The sequence below is a fragment of the Carassius auratus genome, chromosome 8 (assembly GCF_003368295.1).
Source record: "Carassius auratus strain Wakin chromosome 8, ASM336829v1, whole genome shotgun sequence".
In the NCBI taxonomy this organism is placed as follows: Eukaryota; Metazoa; Chordata; class Actinopteri; order Cypriniformes; family Cyprinidae; genus Carassius; species Carassius auratus.
The window spans coordinates 22,738,157-22,757,944 of record NC_039250.1 but is presented as its reverse complement, the minus strand read 5'-3'; the positions used below and the strand labels follow the sequence as shown (position 1 = coordinate 22,757,944).

General features: G+C 36.4%; 1 protein-coding gene across 1 annotated transcript; it reads right to left on the bottom strand.

Moving 5' to 3' along the window:
- Nucleotides 1–2,987: 2,987 nt before the first annotated feature.
- Nucleotides 2,988–18,927, bottom strand: LOC113107689 (PI-PLC X domain-containing protein 3). Its single transcript, XM_026270363.1, has 3 exons — nucleotides 18,496–18,927; nucleotides 9,596–10,304; nucleotides 2,988–4,463 (listed from the first exon to the last, which is right to left on the bottom strand). Exons 1-3 carry the CDS (start codon nucleotides 18,596–18,598, stop codon nucleotides 4,307–4,309), a joined length of 969 nt encoding a protein of 322 aa, XP_026126148.1. The 5' UTR covers nucleotides 18,599–18,927; the 3' UTR covers nucleotides 2,988–4,306.
- Nucleotides 18,928–19,788: the final 861 nt, after the last annotated feature.

Sequence of the window (19,788 nt, the reverse complement as noted above, 5' to 3'; positions counted from 1 at the left end):
CACAAAAGAAGATATTTGGAGAATTTTGTCAAACAGTTGATATTTTACCATATTATGGAAGTACATCCAACTGTAGCATTTGGACCAATCATACACACAATTATTTGTTATATTTAACAAATAATATCTAACACCCCCTCATCTAACCAAAGGGTCTATGGACCCTTGCCCCGAAATGCAACTATCACTTCAAAAAAGGCAGAACAGGTCTCTGGTTCCATAGCAACCAAAGGCACACTATCTGATGACACTAGTTTATGGCTCCCAGGAATGCAGCAAAGCAACTCTTAACTCAAGTTTCTCAAAAACAGACACACAATGCCCATGAAAAGGGACTCTTCTCTAATAAGTTCATAAGAAATCCTGTCTTTGAATGAACACATATATCCTTTAGGATATTGTGTATATTATTGCTGTTTTGTATATTGTCTGTTGAATTTCAATTGAGTAGAGTGTTATGCATGCTTATGATAGAACCACTCGTTTATGTAATCTTACCTATACAGTATAATCTTACCATGTTTAGTATCTATGAATTTGTCTTCTGATTATACACTTGCACACAAAGGGTTGTAAAACTCTTCATTAGTTTCAACCTCCTGCTTGGAATTTCAGCCGTCCTTATTGGACAAGCACATCCTGAGAGGTGTGAACCTTCTCAAACCTTGGAGGCCTCACATCAGTGACCCGCCTTTAGTCTGTGGTTCTTTTAGATCAGGAGTGGGGAACGTTGATCCTGGAGGGCCAATGTCCTGCAGAGTTTAGCTCCAACCCTGAAAAAAAAAACTACCTATCTGTATCCTGAAGACCTTGATTCGTTTGTTCAGGTGTGTTTGATAAGGGTTGGAGCTAAACTCAGCAGAGACTCAAGGCGTTTCTCAATGTCAAGGATACTTCCTTGGCAGGACTGATCCTTCCAAGTTAATTCCTTCAGAGGCTAGGCGAGACTCCTCTTTCGCGTTCAGAGAACATGTAAATGGAACAGGCTAGCAAGTGCACGTAATTGCGTCATTACTTTAGTGAAAAGGTCTGTTTGAATAATGCTGTGAATGGTAACATTAAATTACTTTGGACAACTTAACTAGTTATTTATAAAAGAAATGCCGATGACGCAACCAATTGTTAAATGACAGGTCCGGTTCAGTTAACCATTTGTATTTGTATAATTTACAATATCAATACGGTAGTAATTTGTACTGGCATGTAAACGTCAAACTTATATTTACTACAGTTATAACAAATGTTTGTTCACATAAATAAAAACCGTTAACACTTCGACTACGCTAACATTCGACATTTTTGAATTTTTGAACTAGATGGCAAAGCTGCGCGCATAGGATTGTGGGTGATTTGAGAGCGCGAAGGATACACATATGCATCCTTTCCTGTGTATCGGATATTCTTCGAATGAAGGACTCAGTCCTTGGTTGAAATTCCGAGGATCCTCGACATTGGAACAGTCCTTCGACGGATTTCCTTGACATTGAGAAACACCTACAGGCCCTCCAGGAACAATGTTCCCCACCCCTGTTTTAGATCCTAAGGGAATGAGGAGGATGAGCTAGAACTCTCTTGGACCCCTAAGTCTGCACTTTCCATTCACAAGAGATCTTATGATCTCAGCTGACATCTCTTTTAGCTCTTTTCACTTTCCGCTAGAAAGAAACTCCCAATCACCACTGAGTCAGGACATCTTTGGAATTCATCACTCTTCAAAACCGGAAGAACGTGATCGCAACTCCTACAACACCGAACCTTCAAACCATCAAGGCACTCGTTCCAGGCCAAGGCAATGCAAGTATTGTATATTTAACTAAACGAATCAGAGGTTTAGTATAACTTATAGACCCCGTTAGAAAAAGCGCCGATGGCTTTACTCAGGTGGTTAACTGACACTTTCCATAGCTTCATTCTCTGGTTCTCATGATGGCATCATCCATCAAACTCATTTGCCTTTTTCCCCTGTATGAGTGATTGTATGTTCGTTTGTTAGACTAGTTTGCGTTAGTGTTTAGTTAATTAAACTCTTGTGCACAAATTACATGAGTTTCCAATTCTGCCTTACAAAAAAATGTCCCTTTACGATTCTGATTTTGCTACATGCTCTAATGCATTTATACTGTATGAAATATTTTCTGTGGCCATGAAAATATCCTTTCTACGGAGAAAAAAAAAATAGTAGGCTAAATCATGTGCACAATTTACTAATTTGTTCCCTCAATGTACTAAAACGTGCACATAATTACTATTGCGTTCCCTCAATTTACTATTTAGTTCACTCCGTTTATAAATTGTAATTAGAGGAAACGCAATAGTAAACATGTGCACATTTTAGTATAGTGAGGGAACGAATTAGTAAATGGTGCGCAGAATTAATTTATTCTTCTTGCATGTCTTTCTTAGAGTTTATATGAAATTACACTAAAGGTTCGCTGGAACCCCAGATTAGTTGATGGCAATTTAAGTCTACTGCAGTTACTACTGGCAGCTCATATAAATACTTGTAATTAATCAAAATTAATTGTAATATTTATATACATTTCCCATGAGCTTAAATTTGCTACACAACTATTTGACTACCAGCATTCTTCAAACTATCTTCTTTTGCGTTCAGAAACTCATACAAATTTAGAACAAGTTGACAATATTTATTTTGGGGTGAACTATCCATTGAAGGCTGGTTCACATCAGGAATGATAACTATAAGGACAACAATATTAGTGTTGACACCAATAGAGGTATTCTGTTTCTTGTAAGTATGTGCTGCAATTTTGTCCAGTGCCTTAAATACTCAAGGTCTTTAAAGTAAGGTGGATTCTGATTGGCTGCTTTATAGTTATCAGTAATGTTCTAATTATTGTCCTTTCTTGTGAACAGACCTTTAGTTGTGCATTAGCAGATCATAAAGATATGTACAAATGAGATTGTGTGTGTGTGTGTGTGTGTGTGTGTGTGTGTATTTTTTAATAAAAAGGAAAAAAACACACTTTGTGGTATATATGCAGTATTTACATTTATTGTACACCAGATTTGTCAGAAATGTTCGATTAGGACATATACCCATGGAAAGTTTACATACAATTTCTCGAACTAGACAACTACATGCAATTTTATACTGTACAAAGGCATGATTAATGCTCCAGTTTGGCCATAGGATTGTCACATTAATAAATATGATTTACACTTCAATAAACAGACAATGCTGCAAACTTTCTAGTTAGTTTTACAGTGCCACCTGACTGTAAAAGAAAGGCAGCAGCAGTGTGGGACATTGTTTCATAATGTCATATATTGAACAAATTCAATTACTTGGCATCTGTGTGATTAAAACATTAGCATGGCCATTTACCCAATTAGTCTGGCTAATTAGAAAATGGTGTTATAATAAGTCTGTTCACACCCATTAAGTGAGTCTCTTGAGTATTTGTTTATGTATGCATGTTTACAATTTAATGCAATTTGTGCATTATTAAGTGATGAATTGTATGGTGGTGGTGTTGGGGGGGGTGTTCTGCAACTTCAGTGGCCACTCTTTAACAGTCCACAGTCACAGCAGTGCAAATGCAAAGAATATTTATGTTGTTCATGGATATATAAAATAATCTGTTGGAAAAAGTAAAGAATGACTACAAAAATGTAGATACAAAGTCTTACTTATTAGTGTTGATAACGGCAGAAAGGCAAAAAAGCTGTTACATACAGTTGCAATTTTTGGTTGTGAATACAAACATCTAATAGTTCACTTCTTCACCTCAACTCTTGATGTGTGTTCAGCATGACAAATAGTGAGCCAAGTTACAATTCAACAGGTTTACAAGTATTTACAACTCGACAATCATACAAGTTACTATGACCACTAGAAATAAACCTACAATAGATTCAGCATCACATTCACTGTACAAACAATATTTATTCCCATGAAATAAGTTAACATTACTGTTACTTTGATCAGAAGCAGAATTTGGGCAGAACTTATCGAGGTTTCGAGCAATGTAGATCAGTAACTACCAGTCCACAGACTGAAAACAGAGAAACATGGGAAAAGGCCAGTCACCTTTTTTTTGCCCAGAAAGAAATGAATTCACCATCTGCCCCTGTTCATCCTCTGACAAAACCTGAAATTATTCCACCTGACCGTGTCTGGTTTCTACTTTCATTCTCATGGTTTCCATTAGCCCTGAAAATGTCAGACGAACACCGCCTCTATGATCCAAAAAATAAATAAAAATCAATAAAAAATAAACAAATGGCAAAGAGAGAGGGAGCAAGTAATTGATACCACAAGCAATGTGAGAAATGTGGCGGTTCAAGTGGCGTTCTCTTCCTCATCATCCAGGTAGTAGTTGAGGGTGATAACGGCGCTGATAAATTCCCCTAGCTCCACAAAATCAGCCGTGATGATGTTTACTCCACTTTCCCCAGGTCGCTGTGAACGGATCCACTGCATCATGCTAGGAAGAGCCCTGAGAAAACATATATATATACCAGCCCATTACAATCTGAGGAGATTAGTTCCCAAACAGAACAAAAAATTGATCAGTTTTAAGGCAAGATTCCTTTTAAGGCAATCCTTTTTAGAATTGAACGAATTATGAGTGTGTTTATATTATAATCAGCCTTGCTCTTGCATCGTTTGCCATCATACAGTTCAAGAATACATGCAATGTTATCTTAAAATGTGGTCAAAATTAGTTATCTAATGGAAGCACATTTTCTTTGCCACAGAAGAAAAAAAAATCATGCTTTTGTTAAATAATAATAAAGACTTACAAAGTCGAAACTATGAGATACTAAATCAAAATAAGAACATACTTTAGGTCAATTATTTGATAAAAGTTGAAATTATGACAAAAAGTCAAAATTCTGAAATTAAACATCAATCTTTACACAAATTATGACAAAGTCAATTTTTATAATAATTTAAGCTATTCTATAATTATAACTAATTTGTCAAAATTATCTCATAGTTTCAACTTTTTGTTGTTTAAGTTGTAAGATTCTATTTTGATGTCATAATTGTTTTGTCATCACTTCGACTTTGTCACATAAGAAATCATGCTTAATAGTCCTAATTATAACGCAGAAAATTCAAAGAGATACTAAGTCATGATTATGAGATGAAAAAAATCTAATTATCTCCATAATTAGAGATAAAAGGTTAAATTGCGACAAGTCAAAACCTTGAAATTAAACATTCTTAACATAGTCATAATTATCATCTTTAAATTTTTTGTCATAATTATTATTTATTTAATTTTTTATGTGGCACAGTTATTTACCAAAGTAATTTTTTTTTTCTTATGTGGCAGAAACAGGGTTTCCCTGTCTTAGCAGGAAGCATGATTAAATTATTTGATTAGGATATGGTCTAGGCAAGCAGCTCACTACATTTTGGAACAAATCTAATATGCATGGTTTGCCGGGTCTGTCTATAAATTGTCTGCAGGTGGTGATGCACCTGAAGTGGTGTCACATCGGCAGACACAGACTCCCTCCTGTGAGGACTATGACTCAGGAGTTATCTCATGCTGCTCCCTCCCAGATGATGCAAGGGCTAGAAGGCTTTATCAGCTAATAAGACGCCATGCTTGTCAGATTGCAGTGTGCTGGCAGAGGCCGTATCATTTTACTCTCTGTGCCCCACCTCTCCCCTCATCTATAATTAATTTGCCATCAGCACAGTTGATGCAAAAAATAATGACACCATCGACCAAACGATCACATTGGCTTTGGCCTGGATAAAATAAACTTAAACATACGACAAAAGTGTGCATTTTCCTAAAAGAAAGTAGAGATTGAATGCTTAAGATGTTGCTACATGCTGAGATGAGACTTCTGAATGAGTCTTCCTGTAACCAGGGTGACTAACGCTGGTGTCAGCTCTGCCCTTTAGCTAATGTACCAGTTACACTAAGCAGAAATAATGTGCTGCTCCTCACCAAATACCCAGGGGGGATCTGCTACGTGTGTGGATAGCATGAAGGTGGTATCATAAGGTGTGATTACAGTTCAGATATGGTTCGACTTTTTTAAATACCTTAACAAAATTATGCTCCGTTCTGTTAGCAGAATCAGGTAAATTCTGCCGACTATGCATCGGTACCAATAACACCACTACTGAATCTATACTTCTGTTCAATAGTCTGGGGTCAGAAGTTAATACTTGTAATTCAGCAAGGACACAAACTGACAAAAAAAGACTGTACATTCATGTATAATATTATAAAAGATTTCTATTTTTATTTTTTTAAATGCTTTTCTTTTGAAATTTCTATTCATCAAAGAATCCTGAAAATAATCTATCATGTTAAACAGCACTGATAATTCAACACTGATTTTATTAAGATATTTTCTTGAGGAGCAAATGAATCATTCGATGTAAAAGGATCTTCTTGAACCAGTTCACTGAATCGAACTGAATCGTTTTAAACGGTTCGCGTCTCCGATTATGCATTAATCCACAAATGACTTAAGCTGTTAACTTTTTAATGTGGCTGACACTCCCTCTGAGTTAAAACAAACCAATATCCCTGAGTAATTCATGTACTCAAACAGTACACTGACTGAACTGCTGTGAAGAGAGAACTGAAGATGAACACCTAGCCGAGCCAGATAACGAACAAAAGATTGACTCGTTCTCGATTCAGTTCGATTCGGTGGACTGGTTGAAGAAGATCCGGTTACATCGAATGATTAGTTCGCGAACCGGATATCATACACTGCAGTGTTTTGAAATCTCACAACAGACTGGAAGAGAAGACAATGCTGAATAAAGTCGTAGTTTTTGCTATTTTTGGACCAAAATGTATTTTCGATAAACGGACCCTCTGATGTCACATGGACTACTTTGATGATGTTTTTCTTACCTTTCTGGACATGGACAGTATACCGTGCACAGTTTCAATGCAGGGACTGAGAGCTCTCGGACTAAATCTAAAATATCTTAAACTGTGTTCCGAAGATAAACTAAGGTCAAACGGGTTTGTAACGACATGAGGGTGAATCATTAATGACATAATTTTGATTATTGGGTGTACTAACCCTTCAAGCCTAAAATGTGTTTTAATGTCACTGTTGGTGAGGATTGTATGATCTTTGAATAATACTGGTCTTTAATTGCAAGATATTTGCAAACTAATTGCAACTGTCACTCACATTTTTGAACATAGACTTTATAATGCATTATTCAAACTTCAATTTTTATAATTCATGACTGAAAACATTTTGTAACATGATATTGATGTACCATTTACATGGTAATGCAATGTCTGATATTAACCCTTGTGCCTTGTTCAAATTCACTACCCTTTCGTTATGTTCGGGATGAAAACATCCACTCAATTAAACTGATGTAAAAATGTGTCCGATTAATATTTTTTCTCAATTTTTTTTAAGTTAATCAACTTCATTTCTGATCAAAACTACCAAATGTTTTTTTTTTTTTTAATCCAAGATTTTAACTCTTTAATGGCCAAGTTCATAAATGATGTCACTGATTTGGGGGAAAAAACACACACAATGACTTATTTTCAATATATAATTGCGGCTGGATTAAAAAAAAATAAAAAAAACTATTTATTACAGTCTTGGGCATGAATGATTATATGGTGTCATGGCTTTGCAATCAAAAAATTTTGTTATAATGGAAGTAAATGGGGCAAAACCAGCCACCAACAACAAATGAGGGAGAAAAAATTAAAATCTAATGCTGCACAAAACGAATTTGCCCAGAGTGTACCGTTGAGCTTTTGAAAAATGTAAAAGCATTTTCCCAAAATATGGGACAAATAAGATTTGTCACCAAAAATCATTCCATTAGCTCAAACAGAGAAAGTTGTGGCCAAAATAAGACTCAACTTTACCCCATAGTGGACGAAAACGTCCCCAACAACGCATAAGGGTTAAAATGGGTTTTAAAGGATGAATTTTGAGATTTTAAGTTTTCAGTTGATATATAATTTCTGATGATTTCTAAAATGTGATAGAGAAAAAGGCAACAAAGAAGTCTTTTTTTTTTTTTAAACAAAGGTCAAAACTCCTGTTATAATGTAGATTTTTAAGGGTGCACTCTTGTCATAAATTAATCTATTACTTTTCCTACATAATTTTTGACAAAAAACATTGGTAAAATAAATATTTGGGAGTCTTAGACCTTTCCAACGATATATAGTTTGTCAAGATTAGATTAGATTTAATTTTTAATATAGTGAAGTAAATGTAGGCGTCCCGACAGTTAAAGGGTTAAAGTGTACCTTAAGTATATTTGCAATAGTTCCACTTTAGCAAAAATTATTTTGTACATCTTTAGTTGCACTCAGTACAACTTTCAAACATTTAGAGTGCATTAACACAATTAACAAAAATTAGTTTAGCAGACTGTGTATACAGTACCAGTTTAGTACACCAAAATTACAAATGCAGGTTATATTATTAAGTACATACATATGTAAATAAATTTTTAGTATACTTAGAATGAAATTAATGGATTTCAAATACATATTATTTTTCACAAGGGAATACATCTGAATGTCACTGGGGTTTTTTTCATTATTTTTCACAATAATATATGCAGCTTTGGTGAGCGTAAGGGACTTCTTTCAAAAACATTAAGAGATCATACTGATCCCAAACTGCTGAACAGTAGTGTATAGTGAAAAACATATGTGACAAGTGTAGACTAATTACTGAATGAACCATTTTAGCTGTTTCTTTAATGAATCAAATCCATACAACATGACTAATGTAGTCAAAATGATTCCCGAAAAAATTAGCTGGTTCTTTTTAGTCAATCTGTGATTGTATTTAGGTATCATGAGACTTCACTGACTGGTTGTTCATATGACTATGTGTGATTAAACATAAGTTTTATGCGTTTTGTGTGTGGGTAGTATTTTATTAAATAAATAAATGCATTAAAATCTCTAAACCTTTTTTTTCCCCAGTATTCAGTATTGCAAATTTAACACCAACTTTATGTACTGCATCTATGATAAGAATATGAAGAGTAATTTAAACATCTGGGTAAAAACATCTTTTGCAGAAATTGTTTCCAAATATTTCTTCTTCAGAAATACTAAAATAATCATTCTTTTAAGAAACTAGAATCACTGAGAGGAATTTAATTATTATATTTCCCTATGATTCCAATGCCTAGTTGTTAGGGCTGTGCTTAGCTGCATGCCCAGTGGTACACTATATATCATGAAAGAATAACAGAAGATCATCCTTTGACAGCCGCAGATGCCAATGTATTCCATGCGGGAAGTGGAAAGACCCCCTCTCAGTCATTTGAATGAGCAGAATATTGGTGCACTCTAGAATTAATGCACTGAATATGTTGTTCTGTCGTCCAGAGCCATTTCGAAATCTGCTTTCTGCCAAGAGTTTCATGTTTCAAACCAAGCCTGACAAACCCTGATCAGTGAAGCCCAAGAGATTATGAGCAACGGCTAATAACTGTAATGAGATTAAATTGGGACTGTAAAAAAAAATCTGCCTGGCGCTGATTTGAAGATAACAGAGAGTGAAATCTAATGAGTCAACATGTTCTTTGATGCCACACATTTCACAGAATGCATTTTGTAAGATAGCCTACCTCTCTGTGATGGTCTCCCTCAGACCACTGGTGACACCCTTCATGACAGTGCTTGCTTTGGGAGTGAGAACCACTTGGGAAACAAAAAAGGTGCCCTTGCGTCTCCGATCCTTTACTGAGGCTTGAAGAAACTGAATGAGCTTCTCGGGATCTGTGGTATTGGCCCAAGGAGAAGGCATCATCTGACCAGGCCACAGGAAAGGAACCTCAAGAGCCATGGGATTGTGATAGAAGACCAGCACCTGATACTCTTTCTCCCAGAGGTACTTCAGGCTTACCTCTTGAGCAAACACTACCGGACAGAGTCGGTCCCCGAAGATGGTGCGCAGCATCTGGACCAGCTTCTCGTGATGGAGGTTCTGTACGCCGTAGAAGTGGTTGAAGTCCAGGAACACGACCTCGCGAGCATGGGAGGCCAGGAAGGTGCTGATCTGCTCCAGGCCTTCACGCACGGTGGCGCTGAACAGGCCGTGTGCAAAGAAGAGCTCGTTGTCGGGGTCTCTGGGTTTGGTGGATATGCGGAGGTCAAAGAAGCGGATGCCCCCCTCCAGCTGGCTGGTGAAGTTCATGGTCTGTGTCGCCAACCACTTCCTCATCAGCTTCTTGGCCACTGTGCCAAACACAGAGACAAAGTTCTGTACGGTCTCAGGCTGTTCCGGCCCAACTGGTGAGGCTTCGTCGATGTAAAAACTAAAAGAGTCGTGGGAACCTGGATGAGAAGATTTCTGAGTTAGTGATATTCATTAAGATAGAACATAAAAATTATTACAACTGAGCGAACTAATGCAATTTCCTGGCTCATATAAAGCATTCTTTAGGGAACTTGTTATCGTATGTATAATACAGAATCACCAATCTTTGTGGAATGATAAAGGCAATATTTTCATTGCTTTAGTATATAATATAATATAAAATATACCTGCACTCCTATTCAAAAGCAAAGAGAAATTAATACTTTTATTCAGCAAGGATGCATTAAATTAAAGGTGACATTGAAGACATATAAATTGTTAGAAATGATTCTATTTCAAATAAATGCTGCTCTTCTGAAATTTCGATTCATCAAAGAATCCTGAAAAAATTGTTTTTAAACACTGATAAAAAAAAAAAATTTGCAACAATTTTGCATATTAAGATTATTTATGAAGTATCATGTGACACTGAAGGCTGGAGTAATGGCTTTTGAAAATTCAGTTTTGCATCACAGGAATACATTACATTTTATTTTTAATGTACATAGAATTTTGTATTAATTTTGTTGTAAAAATATTTCAAAATATTACAGGTTGTACTGTATGTCTGATCAATGAGGCCTTGATGACCACAAGACAAAAACTTTTGATAAATATAGTAGTGTATTTAATAATAAAAATGTATTCTGTGGATCAATGAAGTGATTAAGTTTATATATTACTATATTAACTATCATACAGCAAAAAATTGTAGAGACCAGCTTTTTGACAGAATATTCTGACTGGCATACCACGAAAATATTCCGTTTTGGCTCCTTTCTGGTAAAGTTATTGAATATTCCAGCTTTATGGACTTCACAGACATGCACTTCAAGTCTACGAGTGCACTTCACATGTACCATTTTGGGACAAGGCCATCCGCTCTAAAATGATGAGCACAATGATTTTAAGGTGTCTTTCTCTGAGAAAGACTCGAATCTAAAACTGTCTGACAATCTGCATACTTTTGTACAGCAGGAATCTAAGAATACATATAATGGCTCTTGTAACAGTTAAATGGAATAATGCAATAGCCAACACTTGCATCCAGACTGCAGCAGAAGAAAAAGCGTTACCAGGGCCTACAGGACAATAACACAGAGTTCACAAGCACGCTTTCAGTGTAAATACAGAGCAAAGCCAGGTGCTATGTTTGATCTCCAAAAATCAAAACAACTACTTAAATAGATGCATTGCTAATGCAATTAAATGAAAGCATTAAGCAGTCTATATCCTGTGCATGTGAGAGAGACTCTACGAATATTATTTTTGATGAATAAACAATGCAGCTCTGCATCTGAAGGCAGCATCAACATTCACCATGGGAAAGGGCCATTAGGCAAACAGCTGTCTGCTCGCCAAAGACATCCCCGCAATCACCACAACAACAAAACCAGTCCAAATGATGGAAGCAATAGATGCTGCTTTTAACAAGCCAAGGAGAAAGAAAGAAAGCATTGCAACTCAGAGATTTGCTACAGTTTTCCCAGTTTAATGACAATCTGTCTCTATTATGACAATAATGTGTGTCATATATCTAATGAATGTTCATTAAACAGATCAGCCTGGAAATATACAGACTTTGTTGCTGTTACCTCTTGTGTCAAATTCAGATTCATGAGTAAAAGTATGTCTCATTTTCCTCCTTGACATAGGTAATGCCTTCTGGTATGTGGAAACGGAGGGAAGTCTCAGCTAACACAATTTACATCTACATCTCATTAAACCAGAGACTGTGAAGGGAAATAAGATGTGAGCATAACCGTAAATACGTTTTTATGAAACCAGCACTATACATTACTATTTAAACATGTTTATTCTCATCCTCTTTTATTACATTTACAAAAACTAATTGAAAGCAACTTGTCTTTTCTCTTTAAGGTATTGTGAAAAACTTAAAGACAAAGGAAGCTGTATTCAGAAGAAAATCACATGAAATAGAACAGGCCTAAACAACTACAGCTCCATGAGGACCCAGTGCATTTATTTGGCATTCTGATAGCTCCTCAGCTAAATGCAAAAGAGTATCTTCTTGTTATGAGATCCCTGCTTTGAGATGCACTGAGCTGATATTGGGAAGGTTTGAGGAAAATTATTTCTGGGAAAATGGACCATTTAACAAAATGAATGCGACTGACTGCGCTCATGTTTCACCTCTGAACCTCTGAGAGGAGGCACATTAGAGTGGATTAAAGACTCATTTTTGTTTTTGAAACATGCAATTCAGAAATGATTAGTGAAACAATACATTTTGTTGTGCAGAGAAGTCACAGACCTGTCTACAGTAAAATGAATAAAAAGCTAATTATATTACAACACCAAAAATATATACACAAAACACCTTTCCACGGCTTAGTTGAACAAATTAGATGAGAAAGTGCTGCAGTGTTTTCATCTTAAGACTTTATCTTCTGATATAATGTGATTTTGTCCATGGATATGGTGAATAAGAGCTAGCATGAATTATTTTCCAATGTGATCTGTCAAAATCTCCCTGGGTTACCTGTCCAACATCACATAATGCAGCCCAGAGACATGCTGGTCATACTAAAAGACAAACCAGCTGCAGCAAAGCATACAGGAGATTCTGTTCCGGGGTTTACTGTGAACCCTTAGGCTGCTGTGTGATGATGTAACTACTCAAAAAAGATTGACATGTCACTGTCAACCTCAGTACAGCAGGAAAAAAAGTCATCATTACAGGAAAAAGTGAATCTTTTCCCCATGGTGACTGTGCAATTTCATGTCTGGTCACTTAATCTATTCCATTTATCTTGTTTATTGAGACATGGCAGGCTAAAAATCCTCTCTTTTAGGTCTAAAGTGCAGGATTAATGGATGAACAATTGGACGGATGGTCAGATTTAAAGATGAATCAGACAAGAGCAAACGGTGCCTTCGAGGTTTGAATCCATTACGATTTTTCATGCCTCTAGTACAACTTTAAGTAATTGAAATCATTTTGTACGTGCGCATGTTGCTGCGTGTGTGTGTGAGATCTGTCAGGAAATAAAGAAATAATTCCTACACTTCACCGCAGGAAACATTTTGGGCAGGCATTTTTGACATCAAAGCAATGCAATGCTCTACTATGAAGAAAAATGAGTGGAGAAGAGTAAAATGGGTAATTAAAAAACTAATTTTCAGAGAACAATTATCTGCAACAAAGATGTGCCTTGAGTTGGATGATTTTTTTGGTTTTCAATCGAGCATGTACAAGCAATCCAAGTGCTTAGCCAATAATTGGCCATGGATGCCATTCATGGACAGGAAAAGACTTGGCCAGCAGATGAGTTTCTAATGACACTCTCCTGATGCCTCAAGGTCAGACGTCTAGACCAGACAAGATCACTTCTAACATAGCACTGCAGTGAGATTACGAAGCCTCTGTAAAGCTCATCAACAAAAAGCTCTGGTTAGTGGCGTAATACTACTTATTCTTCATTAGTGAATAGGTGGGATTACATATGCTACCATGTATGAAAAATGAGGCAAGATAACTCCAGCTTTGCACTGCAAACATCTTTACAGTTCATACAAAATTTTTAGCAATATATTATATTATTATCATGTGACACTGGAATGTCACAGGAATATGTTTTAAGTAAACATGAAAAATTCTTACATCTCATATAATGTTGCTTAATATCAGCAAAATCTGTCATGTTTAATACATAGCAGAAAATAAAGTGTTTACATTTGTATGGCATAAATAAATGAAAATTGCACAACACTCAACAACCCACAGATTTTTCAGTTTCTACAGTGTCTGTCATTGGCTGCCACTCAAAAGCTGATTACATACTAAATATGATTAAGGGGCAGAGACACATTCCCTTATGAGAGCCGTAGCATGAATATCAATTATGGCTCTCCATAAAACCTAATAAGCCCTGGTTCCATTCAACTGCAACACCCTGCATACATTCAAAGCACAGGTGTCTGATAAAAGCAGCAGTGGCCTGCTTCTTCTGTAGGCTTGTACACTTTAGCACAGGTGCCCTTAGCACTGACACAATTCCTCTGCAGGTTACAACGGTGACTGTAACGGGGTGATGACCTCATCAAGCCACCCATCCAGCAGAGCACAGTCATATAAGAGCCACACAAAAGACTTCCTCTGCAAAAATAAGGCATTTTTTAAGACGCTTAGCCGAGGCACGCATGTTTTTTTTATGGACATAAACACTGTTCAATGTCCACAACAAAGGGATAAATGTATCCCTTGATGACAAAGATCCCCCTGGCACATACAATCTGAGAGTAGAACATAGAATATCTATTCAGTTCAGTAATGGTACACTTTATGTCTGCCCCCTGGGGACTTGTATGCCGATAGAAGAATGAATCATGTTTTTGCAAGTGTGTATGTGGAGGATGACTAGCCGACCTCCAAAATACTGCCAATACTGATGCTGCAAGTAAACAATGTTGAGTTGCAACAGGAGGATCAGTCAAATCTTTAATTTTAGAGAGAGGTTTGAGAGGCTATAATGATTTCTTGAGCCTCTTAATTTAGAATGACTATAAAAAGAGTTCCGATAGAGGAAATAAAAGACACAGCAGATTCTCTTAGCACAAACATTGACCTTCACGCAGCAGGAGGAGGCAGAGCCTGTTTTTGAGTGGCAGTGCTTAAAAATATCAGGGCCTATAATACATCCACAGACTGACTATGATAAAGTTTAAAGCAGATGGCTTTCTAATATCGTTGTATAGGAAGGAATTGCTATTAGAAATGATCACAAGTTTAAGCGTTGCTAATATGATGTATTCCCAAGAAAATGTAGAGCAAGATTTGATTTCACCCTAAAATTGATTGGATTGTGAAAAGTGAATGTTACATACCAGAATGGAGGCAGGTCAAAAGCAAGTTTTAGACTGCATTAGTCGGGTTCTGGAAGTAAAAATCACATTCATTTTCTCTGTAGAGGAATTTGATTTTAATCATGACTTGTGAAGGAGGACCTACTGTGAACTACGAGGTTGTTAAAGGTATGCGTTTGTTGAAGCCATCAAAAACTGATTTTAAATAATCACATTAAACTGTTGAATTCCTGGTGGAAAAAACTGCATTATCCATGATTCTGCACATACATCTCCACCAAACAGAGACTCATGGCAAGCAAATCGCACCAAAAGAATTCTGCCCACTTCCAGGAAGCACCCCAAATAATAGAGTTTGCAATAAACAAATTCTAATGTTTCAATACAATCTTTAAATCAATAGTTATAATTCTCATTTGTTTTTGAATTCAATTATTTCATTTGTTATGCTTCTTGGGTAGTTTGTTCCTTGGTTAAAGCTGTTAAGTGCAGTCTTGGATCTTTGTCTATTTATCCAATTTTACATTCTTTCTATTCTTAATATACAAAATTGTACCATTATTATTTCCTGTGCAGCTGGTTGGTTTTGGTTTATGGCTTTAATAAAGGTTTTGTTTTTTCATGGGAATAACATTGAAATAACACTGAAATGCTCTGAAATAACACCAGCACAACCCAGAAAACAAGGAACATGCATTAAGTAAATAGATTGATTGTGGTTTCATGGTGTCTTTAATACAGACTTACAAAGTAAAACAAAGTGCATTATGCAAGTTTTGAAAAAAAAAAAAAAAAAAAACACTAAAATATAATGTTTTTGGATAATCATGCAGACCTCCAGTAGTCTGACAATATGACAGCATGAGAGCAAAAGTGCCTCAGGCTGAAATTAAGCATTACTGAAATATGCATGAGACAAAGGCGAAAGATCAATGATTATGTTTTTGGAATTGATCTTGAGGAGCTAAAATGACCAATGCTTTCTCTAATTATATCGGTGTATATTTAAACTGAAAAATGCACTTTATTACCAGTTGCTTAAGCAACATCAGGCTTGACTAACATAGGGTCAAAATAGATGAATGAATGGACGTACAAAACCTCTCACTGTTGCAGATGATTAATGCATTTCTACAATAATTGGATGGATGGATGGAAACAAGGATAGATGGATAGACAGATATATACTTTTTCATACAGTGTCAGTTGTATACGAGCCCCTGGGCAAGATGCTTACATTTTAATGGATCATTTATGGTTGTCTTTAAGAGTTAATGTTACCCACACATGGTAAGACAAACTCAAAAGCTCACAGATTTGCAAGATATCTGTGTGGGAGTGGTACGTGTTCAGAATTCTTACCGAAGCCTTCATTCGTTTAGAGCTTTTTGATAAACAGCTGCTACACTACAACTTTCCATCACCCACCCACAGCCTCGCCGACAACACTGTTTTACAAAAGTTTTACAAAAGAGTGATGATGGCAATGGGTCAAGTTGTCCTTAAGTAGGCTACTGCTTCTATACTACTGCTGGAATGATGAATCCTGCACAGACCAGTATCAGTGGCATTGTGATCTTCTCCACTAGATCAGTCCATAAAAATCATGCTATTTAGTTTGCCTTTATATTGTATCTCGAAACCAGAGCACTTACTGTATGGTACGATCAAGAAATCAGAATCTGTAATTGATAATTTGGAGGGCAGTTAATTGGTCCCTGTGGCTCAGGGTCAAAATCAGTGACAGAGACGTTAATCAGGGGTTTTAATCAGAGCTGTCCAGGGCTGATTGTTTCAGCGTTTGGTGCAGTTCAACTACCCAAACTCCACTATAAAAAAACACTAAACCTCTTACTTTCAGAACCATCCTGAACTATGTGCTTTTTGGATTTGAAATAATAATAACGTAATCCTGAGTCATCTTGATTTATATTTGTTCATACATTAACCTGGGTAAGTAATTAATGTGTATTTATTTGGCATTATAGTTTGGGGATAAAAAGAACCCTGCTATCATATAAAAGCTGTACTACCCTCCTGAAATGTTGCTTAACCCTAGGTTTACCCAGGATTGAGCACAGAGTGAAGCCTTTCTGAAAGTTTAAAGGATCAGTTCACCTAAAAATGGAAATTTGCTGAAAACTTACTAACCCTTGTGGATTTTTATCAGCCGGTTAGACTCTTGTTCTAATCTAACGGAACCCATTTACTGCAGAAGATCCATTGGTGATCAAGTAATGCTAGATCTTCCAAATATATTCAAATGAAGAAAAAAGCTCATCCACATCTAAATACATTTTTAGATGTCTTGTTTGTTTTTAGTTTTTTTCGGGGAGAGTATTATTCCTTTAAACAGATTCCTACAAGTAATGAGCGCTCAATCACTGATTGCATTCATCTCAACAGAATTGACACATTTACAAAAAGTGATGAATCATTATTCCTTGTACACCAAGAACATGCAATGTCTATATGCAAATACAGTCTTGAACCCCCGGGATTCTAACAAGGTTTTTTATTTATTAATATTTTATTTTTTACAATTAAGGTTTCTACAATGGGGTTTTGCAGCAAAGGCAAAGAAGAATCATACTGGGTTCCTCAAATAAACTAATTAATGGTTCTTAAGAGGTCTTGTGAAGAACACTTTCCACTGGGAATGTTCCATGGGCTATATAGATTACAGGTTCTTTATAGAACCACGGATGGCAATATATGTATAAAGGTGTGTGTGGGGGGGGGGGGGGTTGCTATTGTGTAAACTATTACTTGTGAATTAGATGTTTAGGGTTTTTGTGAATATTGAGAATATGTATAGGGTAAGGTTAAAAAGTAACAAAGCAATTATTCTTCACTTCGCTGGTATTTATATTTTTCTTTTACTCCTCATCCAACTACATTGTGGTTCCAAATATAATCTCAGTGTTATTTGGTAATATCATATCTGGTCAAGGCTGTGGCACACGTGTAATAGCCTATGTCTCTTAATCCATCGCATAGACGGATTTCGAGCCCTTAGCAACAAGTGTCCTATTTAATTTCTGTCACACGTCTTAACATTATTAGAAACTCGCTAGATTGGAGCAATATTAATGTCGACATCCTATTAGTCACACAACTGCTTATGTCACAGACAGAACCCATTTTATCTAGGCTACGTTTGGGTGACCTCTCAACGCAATGTGCGTTTTGAACAAGAGTTGATTAAAATAGTACTAAAAACTTTTTTTGAAACTGTCAGTTAAGTCATTAATGACCACAATCATATTTATATAATCTGCAGCAGTTTCTCACTGTCCACAGGTAGTCCAATGCGAACATTAAAAGGCAAATAATGCTTACCTGGTATGGCGAGGTTGGTAAGAGGGATACTGTGCAAGGTGTCCGGTAAACTTGACATCCAGTCCGCATAACGGAGTTCGCTCTTCCCCTGAGATGATGCCATGCCGTCGGTTCTGTGGTGCTCGGTGTCGGTGCTTCGCTCTGAGTGCTCTAGTATTCAGCGCCCGCGCTCGCGTGAGTTCACAGCGCGAGCATCACACCACACCCCCGAGACGGCGCGCGCCGCTCCTACTTCACATTTCCCCCTGCCTTCTGGTCTGGATTTAAACAGCGTCTTTAAAAACATATTGAAGCTCGTTGCAAAGAAAATGTCTAAATTATTCCCTCCCATGTGTGTTCTTGGTGTGGGCGCAACTATAGACTTCAGAGCGCGCGGATTTATTAAATCCATTTGATGTTATTGAACAATTACTGCGTGCAGAGGAACGGGGCGGACAAATCCTGGATTCGTGCATCATACACATTCAACCTTTCACGCTGGATATTATTATTATTATGTAATTGTATAAGTCTGAATTGTGAACAAACGGTTGTGCAACAAGTTTAAACAGATGCATCACAAATGACAAAACAACAGGCTTAAATGACAGAGCTTCCATAAATATTCTCAAAGAATATGATAACACTGTACAAACATCTTCATTAGTCTGAATTGTGAAGTGACGTTAAGAACAAACGGTTGTGCAACAAGTGTAAACAGATGCATCACAAATTACAAAACAACAGGCTTAAATTACAGAGCTTCCAAAAATATTCTCAAAGAATTTGATAACACAGTACAAATAACCAATTAAAAGGAGATCTTAGTCAGAATGACACCATTCACTTTCATAGGCTGCCTGAAGAAAATATGCTGTCTCTAACATTCAGCATTACATCACCTTTTGTGTTCCACTTACAAAATTCAGTCACACAGCTTGAATAAAATGTGACCCTGGACCACAAAACCAGTCGTAAGTAGCACAGGTATATTTGTAGCAATAGCCAACAATACATTGTATGGCTCAAAATGGTTGATTTTTCTTTTATGTGAAAAATATTAGGATATTAAGTAAAATGGATATTAAGTAAAAATTTAGACATTTAGTAAAATTCTTACCGAAAAAGTATAAAAAATAATTTTTTGCATAATAAGCATAAGGACTTAATTTGGACAAGGTGATTTTCTTTATAATTTGATTTCTTTTGCACCCTCAGATTCCAGATTTTCAAATGGTCATATCTCAGCCCAAAATAGTCCAAACCATAGGCTACATCAATGCAATGCTTATTTATTGTTCAGTTACTCCATTT